The sequence below is a fragment of the Branchiostoma lanceolatum genome, chromosome 8 (assembly GCF_035083965.1).
Source record: "Branchiostoma lanceolatum isolate klBraLanc5 chromosome 8, klBraLanc5.hap2, whole genome shotgun sequence".
NCBI lineage: Eukaryota > Metazoa > Chordata > Leptocardii > Amphioxiformes > Branchiostomatidae > Branchiostoma > Branchiostoma lanceolatum.
Genome location: NC_089729.1, coordinates 2,675,057 through 2,689,494, shown reverse-complemented (window position 1 = coordinate 2,689,494; position 14,438 = coordinate 2,675,057). Strand labels below are relative to the sequence as shown.

Sequence of the window (14,438 nt, the reverse complement as noted above, 5' to 3'; positions counted from 1 at the left end):
AGTGGCACATTCCCAAGGTCACGACCCAAAATGGCGGCCGATAATCAATAAAACTAGTCGTAGCCGAAGATTTTGCGTCAGTATTAGTAGTTTTGTCACGCTGTAGGACGCGTAAAAAGCGGAGCCCCTTCTCCGCTCACTGTGCTAGGATCTGTGCTCCTGTTGTCCTTGTATAACAGCTGTTATTGCGGTAGACGTGGTGTTTTGTATGCGTTTCACACACTTAGCTAAAGGTAAGTAATCGAGCAGGGCAAAAATTCGTGTTTGGTTCCAACCTGTGTTTTTAAATAATTTCCCTTACCGTGTTACTGAGATCTTTTGTTACCATATGCTGGAACAATGACCGTTTATCGCACCTCGGTGACGAAAATTCAGCACATCATGATCAATTGTTTGTCTCCCCACCTTTATATTTTGTTGTATGGTAGATTGTTTACTTCTTGTTGTAAACAGTAGTGTTGTCGTTGTGGTTTAATGTCTATCATTTTGCTGGACGGGGTCTCTAGTATAGGTGCTAGTTTCCACTTGGTTAAAGTAAGTGTTGATAGTCTCTTATTAATTATAAATTCTCCCATTTTACTGCACTGTGATTGTCGTTTGTTTCTTATTATCACCAACTTAACTGCCTGTAGGCATAACACAGCAGTTTTGTACAATACTTGATACCTTGATACCTTGATACTGTGTCCAGGAAAGTAGGCTCCGCCTGTTATGTCCTGATCTTGACTTCGCTCTCATGTGACATACTTTTGGCAATCCCAGTGTTTGTCAAGTCTGGATTTAAACTGGTTTACACTATCCGCTGAAACCACTGACTCAGGTAGGGCGTTCCAGCTCGACACGGTTCTGACACTGAAGACCTGGCTCCTCGCCCTAGTCTTCAGTGTCAGAACCGTATTCTAACCGTATTCACAGTATTCTAAATACTGAGTAATATGAATACAACTACAAGCTCATGGTGTAAGACAGGCCTGTAAGGTTTGATCCACCTACATCAGGATAGACCCCAGGCTCTCTACTCTCTTTTTGATAAGTGCAATGGGATTCTTATGGCACCCACTTGGACCCTATTAGTTACAGAGTTAGGCACCAGAGAGAAGGTTAAGTTCTAATTCAACAATCTACAAGTACTACTAGTACTAGTAATCACAAGACCGCCTTACCACCACCCAGACCAGTATGGGGAACCAGTCGAGCCAGGGCAAGGGGGCTGACGCGACCGCGGCAGAGTCGTTTGACCCCCGTCTGGCAGCGCTGTTCTCCCGTCTTGCCATGGAGACCCCCGAGCAGGACCCCTCCTCGCAAATGTTGCCTTGCTAGAGTGTACCCTACATGTATTCTTTTGTTTAGATGCTAGTAGACTGCCATGGGGAACAAGCAGGCAAGCTAGGGCAAGGCTGCAGAAGCAGAGTCGTTCTATCCCCTTCCATCAGTGCTCACTGTTCTCCTATCTGACCGAGGAGACCTCATCTATATCTGGAGGCTACGAAAGCCGAGTCATTTGATCCCCGGCTGGCCAAGAAGACCTCATCTATATCTGTATTGTAGTAATTTGTACGTGTACATGTATTCTTTGTCACCATTTAGACTACCATGGGAAACCAGCAGGCAAGCGAGACTGCAGACACGGCCGCGGCAGAGTCGTTCGACCCCCGGCTGGAGGCACTGTTCTCCCGTCTGTCGGAGGAAACCCCCGGGCAGGACCCCTGCGTAACGGAGGATGGGTTCCGCCGACTATTCGGCACGCCGCTGCCGGGGTTCGCCGCGGTCATGTTCAACGCTATCGCGCCAAACCCCGGATCAGGTCTGAGCTTGTTTTGGTTTCTGTTTGATTGTTTATATATGTATGACTTGTCTATACTAAAAAAAGGGTAGATTTTCTGATTCAGCTCAAAGAGGAATATACATATTGAAATAAAGTACAATCTTTATTGACACAACAAAAGTACAGCGACTTTCGTAAGGTCTACAACTATACATGAAAACAACAAACAATGGGATACAAAATGATTAACCTACGTACAAGTATATGTTGAATAATTCAATATGTCGAGTTTAACCTATCACACTACTAGTTCTAAGATCAAACCATTCTTTGATAACCTATTTGTACACAGTAAGGGTTGTATCCTTTTAAAGCCTTCTAGAATTTTTTTGAATACATGTCTATTGTCAGATGTCATGCCAAATAATTAAACTGACTGTCTATGCACAATGATATTGCTTCCTGCTGCAGCAGGTAAAAATAGAATTTAAAGTATTCAAAGCCAAGACTGGTTAATATTGTACATGCAGAGAATACCAAATTATATTTCAATAAAATAAAGAATTCAACTTCTCACTTCGTATTACAAACTTTAAGCGAGAAGTATTATTTTGGTTACTTTTTGTTCATTAGTTTATGTTTATGTTATTTCCTTGTTATGTTATTCAGTCTGTTTATGTTATTTTGTACAGGGCATGCCTGAAAAGCAGTGTGTTTAGCACTGAGCGCGTCTACCCTGTATATATAAAGAAAACAGATTCTGAAATAAATAAATACAGGGAAAATGAAATCTAAAATTAATTTTCCCAATGCCATGAATCACAGAGCTCTGTGTATCGAATGCTCTTCAGATTGCGACTGTAAGTTATTAAAGGTGAAGGCATTCGCAGTTCATCTGAAATTTGATACCAAAATGGCTCCTGTTTAATTAAACCTGACAATGTTTTGACATGACATCTGTTAATAGACAAGTACATGTATATTCCTCTTTGAGCTAAATCTGAGTGTTCTATATGAGTCAACTGTATGAAAGTTTATTACTTGTAATGTTTAGCAATCAGTAATCGTAATAATAGATTGCCTTTTGGTAAGAAATGGCACATCAATCATTTTCATGTACTGAAACGGATAGTAGACATATTTATGGAATTGTTTATGGAAACGTCCCATTAGCTTTAGAATGGTGAGTTTGATTAAGGAGGTTATAGTCAGGCTTAATCCTCCTTGGTTTGATACACGAGTTTTCCTACAATCTCAGCAGATACTGTTTATCAATAATTCATAAACCATTGTGCTCTCTATTCTACACATGAAAATGACATTACAATACCATAACGGATTATAACAATGGCATCTGATAACAACAATGGCATTCTTGATCTACCATCCTACAGGATTGTTTGTCTTTGCCAGCATTACAGCCACAATCATGGATGATTTCAGCATCAAATCTCAAATCTTTAGTTTAATTCTGTGTAAGGCCACAATGAAATGATATGTTTGTTTGTATATTTGTTTGTGCCCTTTGTTTACACTCGAAATTGTTCTATTCGGCCATTGTCATTTCTTGGGTTTAGAAAATCAATGCTGAGTCGGAAGATTTCTTGGGTTTGCTAAACTGGAAGACCAACCTAAAGTCTGCCTATAAATTTCTATTATCTTCAACGTTATTGATAAATACATAGTTTGAAGAATTGAATATATTCATCTATTTTGTGCCAGCATTGAATTTCCATCTTGTCCTGCCAAATTCTCACTTTGAAACATTGAAATATGTGTCTTAACCAAGAAAATGAATATAACCATTAAACACCATTATTCAGTCCACAAGTACCCTAGCTGGTAATGGCCACATTTGCTTCAGCACGTACAGTATACTGGACCATTCCCTCCTCTAGAGTAACAACCTTTTAGCCCCAGGGTCATTATATTCATGGCTAGATCTGTTAAGTGGCGAGGTTAAAATCCTGCGGAGAGATAGATTACACCCATCTGGAGGTGTGCCACGGGAAGTATCTCAGAGAGGGGATCTGAACTCTTGTCTATGCATGTCACAGCAATCTTTATATGCTAGGAAAGAATCCCGTTAAATCTTAGCACCGAGAAACCTGCGTTTAACGACTCCATTTGGCAGGGAGTTGTCCAAGAACGGGCTTAGGGCATCCATTTTATCGCTGAATGTGCAGCGTTTAAGTGCTGACGGCTTGTATGTGGATAGAATAGTGGTGCGTTTTGCATGTAAAACTGGGTATAACAAGTTGTGTGTTTGTAGTCTGTGCTCAAATCTTAAAGATGTGTTCTTTTCTTAACAAGTTTGACCTTGCATACAAATGTTTGAATGTCTTCTATCCTTTGATTTAATGTTTTGATACTCAGTGATGTTACTAATTGTGTCTTCCTTCCATCTGATGAGTAACATTCTATCTTATTCCCTGAGAATGTCTTCTATTCTTCAATCTGTAGCCTCTTAATCTTATATTCTAATGCTTCCCTTGCCTTAACCATGCCTCTCCTGTGATACAGGCAGCCGTAAGTAGTAGTACATGTACTTCCTTCTCCTGCTGTCATGTGTTTCTGTCCCCCAGTTTGGCTCAGCAGACACCCCTCCCTGCATGCCATTCTCTCAGCACAGATCTGACTCTTTCAAACACACATACAATCATGTACATATGCATGTACTGAGACTCACAGAAATTACAAAATAAGTAATAAAAGTCAAATTAAAGGAATGAACAATAATGATTGATTGGTTTAATAGATGACAAATTGAATGGTTGAACTTACTGAATGAAATTGAATGGATAAAGAATGAACTGTTACAGAATGTTCATTCCTAGTATAATTGTTAACCATTTTGCATGATGTCTAATGTTGTTGAGAGATATTCTTACTTCTCTAGCTGCAAGAGTATTGATTTTGGCTGGCTGTCTGTGTGTCTGTCCGTTTTTCTGTGATTCACCAACTGCTCAATGAACTGTTAATCTCCAAGCAGATCTACACGGGGCGCGAAAATCGTATATGCTAGCCAGAGAAGGTCCAGTCAGCCAGATAAGCTCCAGCCAGCCCCGTACAGCTTATCTGGCTGACTGGACCCTCTCTGGCTAGCATATACGATTTTCGCGCCCCGTGTAGATCTGCTTGGAGATTAATGCAGTGTTGCCATACATCCTCTAAGTGATGCCATTTTTGTCTGTGAGAGTGGAAGGGTCACAAAGCAGTTATAATGGGTAAGGGGATTAAGTCTGCCTTGTCTGGTTGCCTGATCATAATGTGCAGACTGTAAATAAAGTCAAGCCAGAGTATGGTTAAGTCATTATTGATAAGTGTTGTGTTGTGTTATGTTGTGGTCAGGTCCTGTCAGTGGGGCTACAGAGTCTGCCTCTTCACATAAAGGTAATGACTGATGGTAAACGAGTAAACAAGTTTTCTGATCAGCAAGATGGCAGGAAATGTATGACAAAAATCCACACTGATCCACCAGATGAGCCTATAAGATTACTGACTGATGCCACAGTAAAAAGAGGGCCCCAATAGCAGATAAAAATGTTGTTCCTGAAATGTGTTATAATGTGTGTAAAACGACTAAAAAATTAACCTGACAAATTCATTATGATATCAAATAAGAGTTGGTGACTTTATATACTTTTTTTTATTTCCCAGCATGGATGATCTTTTAGTTTTAGTCTGAATCATTGATTAAAAGCAATGGCAACATTATGACACAGAATCAGTCACTGAGTGTTCATGAACATGACCAAAAAAAGTTAAGGATTTCTTTCTAATTTACATATGGTAAAGTATGAAGCACATGATGTAATTTAGAATGATTTATCCTTGGCTATGTTTTTTTAAAGTAGAATGACTAAAATTAATACAAACTGTTCATTAGAACCAACAACACCAAAAAATGAAAACTGAACTGACAGATGCACTATAATACAAATTGTAAAATTCAGACAAGATTTTGTCTCAAAGAAATGCAAACCTCTCTGATTTCCAAATTTGAGACTGGAGTGAGTCAAGGGGGAAGGAGTGACACCACCCTGGAATGATGATGAATCAATGTATAACTGTAACAGTACTGTTGTATACTAACAAAATGATGGGCTTCATTTTTTTTAAAAACACGATATTCCTATTCTTGAATTTATTTTGCACAAAGAATGTTAAAAAAAGGAGTTGCTGTTTTGGTTCCACGTTTGTAGGCAGTGTCGGCCGTCGGGCGTTTCTGATCGGAGCTCAGGAGACTCTGAACCTGGCCGGCCTGTCGTCTCAGATCAAGTACTACCACGACGTGTTCTTTGAGAAGGAAGGCGTGACGGAAGAAGGCGTCAGGTAAGACATCTCACAGGTGTAGTAAAGTATAAAGAATTGTGATAATAGAAAAGGTAAAGGTAGTCCCATAGCCATTTTGAGGCCGTAGGGGCCATGGGGGTTGTTATCCACTGTGTCTAGGGCATGGCATTGGAAGGCAGAGCCCATCCCTCTCCTTCCACTGCCTTTAACCTACCCAACCGAAGTCAGGTACCTATTTTACACCTGGGTTTAGTAAGGAAAGTCATGTTAAGTGCCTTTTCTTATAAAGTGGACTGACTGTCTCTTAAGTTTTTGTAGTAGTATCAACTTGAAGGTGTCTTCCTGAATTTTGTTCTGTTAAACTTTCAACAGTTGCAGAACTTGTTGAGAATCAGCTGGAAACTCGTTTTGAACCTTTACCTTTCGCCCTTGACCCTCAGGAACATGGTGCACACGGCCTATAGCCTCTGCTTGGCCTCCATCAACCTTGACCCAGAGGCTCTGAAGGGGGACACCAGTATCCTGGATTCCCTGGCCAGGAGTATCATGAAGACCTGCAGCAAGCACACAGAGCAGGAATTTAACGTTGTGGTCCAGACGCACTACCTCCACCTGTTCTCTGGACTCCACACCTACGTACAGAAGACTCTACTGGGGGCGCAGGAAGGTAAGACAGGTGTGAACACAGGTGTGAACACAGGTGTGAATAGGTAACACACAGGTAAAACCATACAGTTAACACACAAACCCACTACCTGCATCTGTTCTCTGGACTCCACACCTACGTACAGAAGACTCTACTGGGGGCGCAGAAAGGTAAGACAGGTGTGAACACAGGTGTGAATACAGGTGGGAACAGGTAAAACACAGATAACACACAGACGCACTACCTCCACCTGTTCTCTGGGCTCCACACCTACGTACAGAAGACTCTGCTGGGAGCACAGGAAGGTAAGACAGGTGTGAACACAGGTGTGAATACAGGTGTGAATAGGTAACACACAGGTAAAACCAAACACTTAACACGCAGGTTGCACACAATTTTGATGATTTAATCCTTGTTTTGGAAAATAGTTCAACCTTCAAGTTATCCATAACGATATACCAACACAGATTAACTCATGTTGAGTTTATTCTTGAAAACAACATCTTCTGCTTGTTTTGACAGTAAGTTAGTTACTGACTTGTTCTTTGTCGCTCTGTGGTGCTCCAGGTCCCCATGAAGAGCTTGTCACCTCCGTGCAGCAGAGATTTGAGGGGAGTATGATCGACCTGCCCATGGCCTGGGCACTGTCCTGTATCCTCCCCATCAGATACACACAGAACAGGGCAGAGGTCAGACATAATACAGCATCTTAAGATGTATTTATTTCCTTAAAGACATGGTGATAGACCTGCCCATGGCCTGGGTACTGTCCTGTATCCTGCCCATCAGATACACACAGAACAGAGCAGAGGTCAGACATGATACAGCATCTTAAGATGTATTTATTTCCTTAAAGACATGGTGATAGACCTGCCAATGGCCTGGGTACTGTCCTGTATCCTGCCCATCAGATACACACAGAACAGGGCAGAGGTCAGACATGATACAGCATCTTAAGATGTATTTATTTCCTTAAAGACATGGTGATAGACCTGCCAATGGCCTGGGTACTGTGCTGTATCCTGCCCATCAGATACACACAGAACAGGGCAGAGGTCAGACATGATACAGCATCTTAAGATGTATTTATTTCCTTAAAGACATGGTGATAGACCTGCCAATGGCCTGGGTACTGTGCTGTATCCTGCCCATCAGATACACACAGAACAGGGCAGAGGTCAGACATGATACAGCATCTTAAGATGTATTTATTTCCTTAAAGACATGGTGATAGACCTGCCAATGGCCTGGGTACTGTGCTGTATCCTGCCCATCAGATACACACAGAACAGGGCAGAGGTCAGACATGATACAGCATCTTAAGATGTATTTATTTCCTTAAAGACATGGTGATAGACCTGCCGATGGCCTGGGTACTGTCCTGTATCCTGCCCATCAGATACACACAGAACAGGGCAGAGGTCAGACATGATACAGCATCTTAAGATGAATTTATTTCCTTAAAGACAATGGTGATAGACCTGCCCATGGCCTGGGTACTGTCTTGTATCCTGCCCATCCGATACACACAGAACAGGGCAGAGGTCAGACATGATACAGCATCTTAAGATGTATTCATTTTGAGACAAGACGTGGGCCGATATGGCTTGCCAGGCAAGTACGATTCATTACTCGAGTCACGTGTCCCTAAAGTCAGAGTAATTGAATCACTCCTGAAGAAGGTTGGCGTAGCATATTTGCTTTGTGCTGAAGTAAAGATCAAACTTTGTCATGGATTTATTTCACCTTAAAGACATGGGTAAGCCTCTTAGCATTGATAACCCCAAACAGCTTGGCAAAATCAAGTTCCAACATCAGAAATTCTACCCCTAAGTTTTACTTCAAAGCAAGGCATGTACTGTATGATGTAGGACCAAGCATAATAATGCTATTCAGTAGAAAAAAACCTTAAGATAGATTTTGATGTTAGTCAGCTAAACAGGAGTTTTTCCCCCCCACAGCTGGCTGAGCACAGTAAGCTGCCCAAGTGGCTGCAGTGGAGTCAGCTGTACAGCAGTCGGCAGCACGGCCAGAGTCTCAACAGGTGAGCAGCACAGAAATACAGGTGTGAACAGTACAGGCAACACAGGTGTGAAGCATACAGGTAAACACAGGTGCCAGCTGTACAGCAGTCACCAGCACGGACAGAGTCTCAACAGGTGAGCAGCACAGAAATACAGGTGTGAACAGTACAGGTAACACAGGTGTGAAGCATACAGGTAACACACAGGTGCCAGCTGTACAGCAGTCGGCAGCACGGACAGAGTCTCAACAGGTGAGCAGCACAGAAATACAGGTGTGAACAGTACAGGTAACACAGGTGTGAAGCATACAGGTAACACACAGGTGCCAGCTGTACAGCAGTCGGCAGCACGGACAGAGTCTCAACAGGTGAGCAGCACAGAAACACACACCATTGTCTCCGAGAACCATACATCTTTTTTTGTATGCTTCCTTTAAGGGTCACTTCTTTTACTTGATATGACTTGTACACTGTGCGCCTCCCATGCAGACCGGGGATGATTAAATTTGGCCAGTCGCGTCGCTATTAATGCTGTTACAAACATGTTAGGATAGTGTTCAGTTTGCCTTTTTGCTGTATTCCCAGATTTGAGCCCTATGTGTTCTACAAGCCCCCCCCCCCCCGTATATATGGTAGTGTTCAGTGTGCCTTTTTCCTGTGTCCCCAGATTTGAGCACCATGTGTTCTCCTACAAGGAGCCAACTGTCCTGCTGATCAGCTGTACCGGGGGATTCACCTTCTGCGTCGCTGTGGACTCAGAGTGGAGGGAGAGCACTGCAGTGAGTGGGCGTAACAGCCACATTCCAACAGGATAGCCTATAGCGTCCTCCGTCTCTCTAGGGAAACCTTGATATCTATTGTTCACCTTCTGCGTGGCCGTGGACTCCGAGTGGAGGGAGAGCACTGCGGTGAGCTTGCAGGCTTTATGTCTAATGAAGACTTGTTTGTCTAGACGATAAGCCCTTTGGCCAGGATGCTGCACTTTATTTATAGTTGAGAGCATGTTCAGACTGGGCATTCTGCATCTGATCGTGAGTTTTTGGTTGTTCCAGGCGTGTGGAGGGCTGGACTGATGAGTGTTTAAAGACTATCAGCCTATGTGGCTTTTGATGTTCCCTTTCAGGCATGGGGAGGGCTTGACTGATGACTGTTATCTTAAAGTAGACATTCAGCCCGTGATCGTGAGTTTTTGATGTTCCCTTGCAGGCGTGGGGAGGGCTGAACTGTGTGCTGCTGCAGCTGACGCCTGAAGTCTGGGTTCTGGGGGAGGGGATGATGTTCGTGTAGACTGTGTGTGACCCTGAGTTGTTGTTGTTCCAGGCGTGGGGAGGGCTGGACTGTGTGCTCCTGCAGCTGACTCCTGAAGTCTGGGTTCTGGGGGAGGGGGAGGAGATGATGTTCGTGTAGACTGTGTGTGACCCTGAGTTGTTGTTGTTCCAGGCGTGGGGAGGGCTGAACTGTGTGCTCCTGCAGCTGACTCCTGAGGTCTGGGTTCTGGAGGAGGGGGAGGGGATGATGTTCGTGTAGACTGTGTGTGACCCTGAGTTGTTGTTGTTCCAGGCGTGGGGAGGGCTGGACTGCGTGCTCCTGCAGCTGACGCCTGAAGTCTGGGTTCTGGGGGAGGGGGAGGGGATGATGTTTGTGTAGACTGTGTGTGACCCTGAGCTGTTGTTGTTCCAGGCGTGGGGAGTGCTGAACTGTGTGCTTCTGCAGCTGACTCCTGAAGTCTGGGTTCTGGGGGAGGGGGAGGGGATGATGTTGGTTTAGACTGTGTGTGACCCTGAGTTGTTGTTGTTCCAGGCGTGGGGAGGGCTGGACTGCGTGCTCCTGCAGCTGACTCCCGAGGTGTGGGTTCTGGAGGAGGGGGAGGGCATGATGTTCGTGTAGACTGTGTGTGACCCTGAGTTGTTGTTGTTCCAGGCATGGGGAGGGCTGAACTGTGTGCTGCTGCAGCTTACTCCCGAGGTGTGGGTTCTGGAGGAGGGGGAGGGCATGATGTTCGTGAACCACCACGCACGCACCGTGAAGAACGGGATATACTTCGGCCGTAACTTCGACAGCCCGCTTCTGAGTCTGCAGAGTCTGGACTCATTGCAGACCACAGAGGGGGAACTTGCTATCACGAATGTTGAGGTTTGTTTTAGATTGTTTCTTCGAGTGTGTGTGTGTGTTTGTATGCAAGAGTGTGTTTGTGTGTGTGTTTGTTTATTTTTATGTTTGTGTGTTTGTCTGCATGAGTGTGTGTATGTGTGTGACGTGTGTTAATGTGCGTGTTTGTGTGTGTGTGTCATTGTGTGTGTGTGTGTGTGTGTGTGTATGTGTATGTCAGTGTGTAACATTGTGTTTGTGTGTGTGTGTCATTGTGTGTATATATGTGTGTGTGTGTGTGTCATTGTGTGTGTGTATGTTTGTGTGTGTGTTAGAGTCTGGACTCCCTGCAGACCACAGAAGGGGAGCTTGCCATCACAATATGATATACAATATAGCTAAATCTTTCCTTCAGGCGTGTTTAATGAAATCCTGTGTTCCTTCAGGTTTGGGGCTGTGGAGAGGAGGGGGCGTTAACGGAGCAGCAGCGCTGGCGGGACTGGGAGCATCGGCAGGCGGAGAAGACCCAAAAGGTGACGATGAACGGTTTATTCAGAATACGGTATTTACAAACATTACAACAGACTCGCAGGCAGCAACTGGATATATCACACTGAACGACCTGTCACACCTAACTTTTACACATCTGCATGTACAGTAGAAACCGCGTGGGTGGCAGTATCCCATCATTCAATGCGGTAGGTCAGTAGCGGCATATTCACTTCCTGGTTTAGACGCAAGGCGATAACAAACGTGTCGCACGGTCGAAACGAACGCAAGAATAATGAGCGAGAACACAGGTAGAGACATGTTTTTACTGAGTAAAAATTTGTTTCTGAGAAATCAAACGTTCTTTGAAGAAACATGACAAAAAAACACAAAGGCATAAGCTCCCGCCTGTGAACCTACACGCGCCTCTCTGTACGCAGTGCCGACGTGCGCCCGATCTGCCGGGCCGCTCTATCAACATAAACTTCACAAGAAACCGCCGTCCTTCGCGACTCAAAACTGCCGTTTTTGTTTTTTTTTCCAGCCGTTTTTGGTGATTTGTTTGGCATATTTTCGGTTCAATATGTGCTGTAACTTGACAATTTTTTTGCCGATTAGCCGATTTTTTCGATCTTAGGCTTTGCGTATATGGGGTTCGATAAACAATGGCGTTAATGGGAAACGGTTTGGGATTTCACAATCCTTTGCAGTTCGCCGGTTTTTGCAACAAAGCGTATTGCAATTAACTGGTTTCTACTGTAGCTGCATTAGCGTTCTTTCAAGATATCCATCAAAGTTGCCCCTACTGTACTTGGGGACAACAAATTCCACTCTATGATGATAGTTCTAAGAAAATGAATATACGAATTTTTGAACACATCAATCCTAGGTTGATAACTTAAGTACTTGAAGGCATGACTATTTCTTGTTCTTTTTTTTAGCTTTCACTCTGACTTTTTAGCTGGTAGTAGTAGTAGTAATGGTTTATTGATTGATTCACATGTCACAAACAATGGCAGCCCATTGGCTGAATTGGAGCTCGGCCATTACAATTTATAGGGCAGTAAAAACAACAACTTGATAATTCATTAAAATATTTGATTACTACAAGACGAACTTACTCTACAGTCCACAAATACATTCAGTCATAATAATATACATTTAAAATCAACATTCGCATCCACCTTGCAAATTGAAAAGTCGGCTAGTAGATACTAATATGACTTGATGCTGACTTTAGGTGAAGCGGCCGGGCCGGGATGACTGGCAGGACAACCCCGACAAGTTCCTCCTGGACATGGTCGGCGTGGAAACGGAACATCCGCAGGAGAGGCCCGGGATGTAGGCTGCAGTACCAGGGAAAAGGGACAGGGGGTGCAGGCTGATGTACTGGGGGTGTGTGATAGGGGGTGTAGGCTGCAGTACTGGATCATTGGGACAGGGGTGCAGGCTGCAGTACTGGATCATTGGGACAGGGGTGCAGGCTGCAGTACTGGGGGAGTGGGACAGGGGGTGCAGGCTGCAGTACTGGGGGTGTCAGCATGGTGGCAAGGATAAAGAAGCTCCAAATGGTCACTTTGAATTCATAGACTCATATTCCCAAAGTCACAATGAACACAGAAATGTTAGATGCAGAACATTTGAATTTATTGCTGAACATGAATATAAAGTCTTACATATGCATTGCATATGAAAGTTTGCATGTTTTTCTATGTAAGGCTGCACCAAGTTATTTTTATGGATGACGTCCTTTGGAGACCCTAAATCTAATGCGAGAGCGCGAAAAAAAAACAAGAAGGGCCAAAAAAACAAGATGCCTAGATTTGAAATATAATAGTCGACGACACATGTTAGGACACAAATTGAATGAGAGAACACAGTGAAACAACTAACAATTATTTTATTCATCATGAAAACAGCAATAATTTGAATAAATCAGTTGAAATTGAACAGCAGTTGTTGTCCTGTCCTGTTTCTTTCCATATCCCATTGATTTGCGGCACTGTCGTAACTCTTTGGTCATAGTTACAGGAAGCGGAATTTCTTGGGTTTTTTTCTGGGAACAGACCAAAATCAATGCGCGCGCGGACGTCATCCATAAAAATTACTTGGTGTAGCCTAATGGTAATTGTACGTGAAAAATGTGTCTCTTGAAAATGTTTGTCAGAGACTCAAAATTTCTGGCATTTTCCAAATTGAAGGGGACCTAAATGTAGATGTTAACTCCAGAGGTGCAATACTTAATGGTGATAAAAGAAAAAGTATGATTGTAAAAAATCCAAAATCAAGAAGGCTTTCAAGTTAGTTTAAGAAGTTAGATGAAAGACTGACGCTTTCAAGTGCTTAAATATGTAGTTATAGTCTCAAAGATAGCTTTATATCAAAGATATATGCTGATTCACCATGTAGTATAATATGATAGGCTGAGTAAGTAGTGTATAGTACTACAATTTCACTGCTTATTGAGTCACTTGTTCTCTCTGCACAAAGTGACCTCATACCTGTAGATGCACTGGATTACTCATTCATTTATACCTTGTTTTGGCTGAGATGACGACCTTTAAGCAACCAACAGTTTTAATTCAGTCAAAATTTCATTGTTACCAAAGTTTTGTTATCTTTCATACTATACCTTAACATTCATATTCCGATTATTAATGTTAAGTCACAGGTCATGAAAATTTTGGTCACTCAGTAGTCTGGACCATGTAGTGAAAAGGGGAGCTAAGAAAGACTGGTGCTGTATATTCATAAATTTAGGGACATTTCATCCAGACATATATTTGTTCCTACAGTTTGAAATCCCACTTCAGGGCACAATGTGGGGTTAAGGGACAGCTGGGTGGGTTCAGAGGCCGAAGGTTGACATCATGATAGGATAAGTAGAGTTATCACTGTGTTTGCTCCAGCCTGTCTCAAGATTTGTCCACATTTCTTGCCAATACAAAGGGCATTGAATTCACTATACATTGGGAGAAAGACGATACCTGTGGTATATACTATTATGTGCTTATTATTTAATCTGTTGGCTGAAATAGTCCCAAATAACCTTAAAAAGGGTTTTCAATGGATTGTTTTGTTGTATCAAGGTGCAAATCATATATGAGTCAAACTTTGTTTTTTGTTGTAGA

General features: G+C 43.0%; 1 protein-coding gene across 3 annotated transcripts; it reads left to right on the top strand.

The window, feature by feature from the left end:
• Positions 1-22: 22 nt before the first annotated feature.
• On the top strand, positions 23-12,764 carry LOC136440131 (uncharacterized). 3 transcript variants are annotated; one of them, XM_066435974.1, is made up of 11 exons: positions 23-233; positions 1,588-1,804; positions 5,117-5,158; positions 5,971-6,100; positions 6,502-6,728; positions 7,275-7,396; positions 8,669-8,751; positions 9,398-9,509; positions 10,651-10,863; positions 11,265-11,351; positions 12,548-12,764. In XM_066435974.1, the coding sequence occupies exons 2-11, from the start codon at positions 1,594-1,596 to the stop codon at positions 12,650-12,652; spliced, it is 1,332 nt and encodes a 443-aa protein (XP_066292071.1). In that variant the 5' UTR covers positions 23-233; positions 1,588-1,593; the 3' UTR covers positions 12,653-12,764. The 3 variants fall into 3 exon arrangements, with proteins under 3 accessions (XP_066292071.1, XP_066292072.1, XP_066292073.1); XM_066435975.1 differs by lacking the exon at positions 5,117-5,158 and having other exon boundaries at positions 12,548-12,761; XM_066435976.1 differs by lacking the exons at positions 10,651-10,863; positions 11,265-11,351; positions 12,548-12,764 and adding exons at positions 9,596-9,638; positions 10,051-10,352 and having other exon boundaries at positions 9,398-9,466.
• Positions 12,765-14,438: the final 1,674 nt, after the last annotated feature.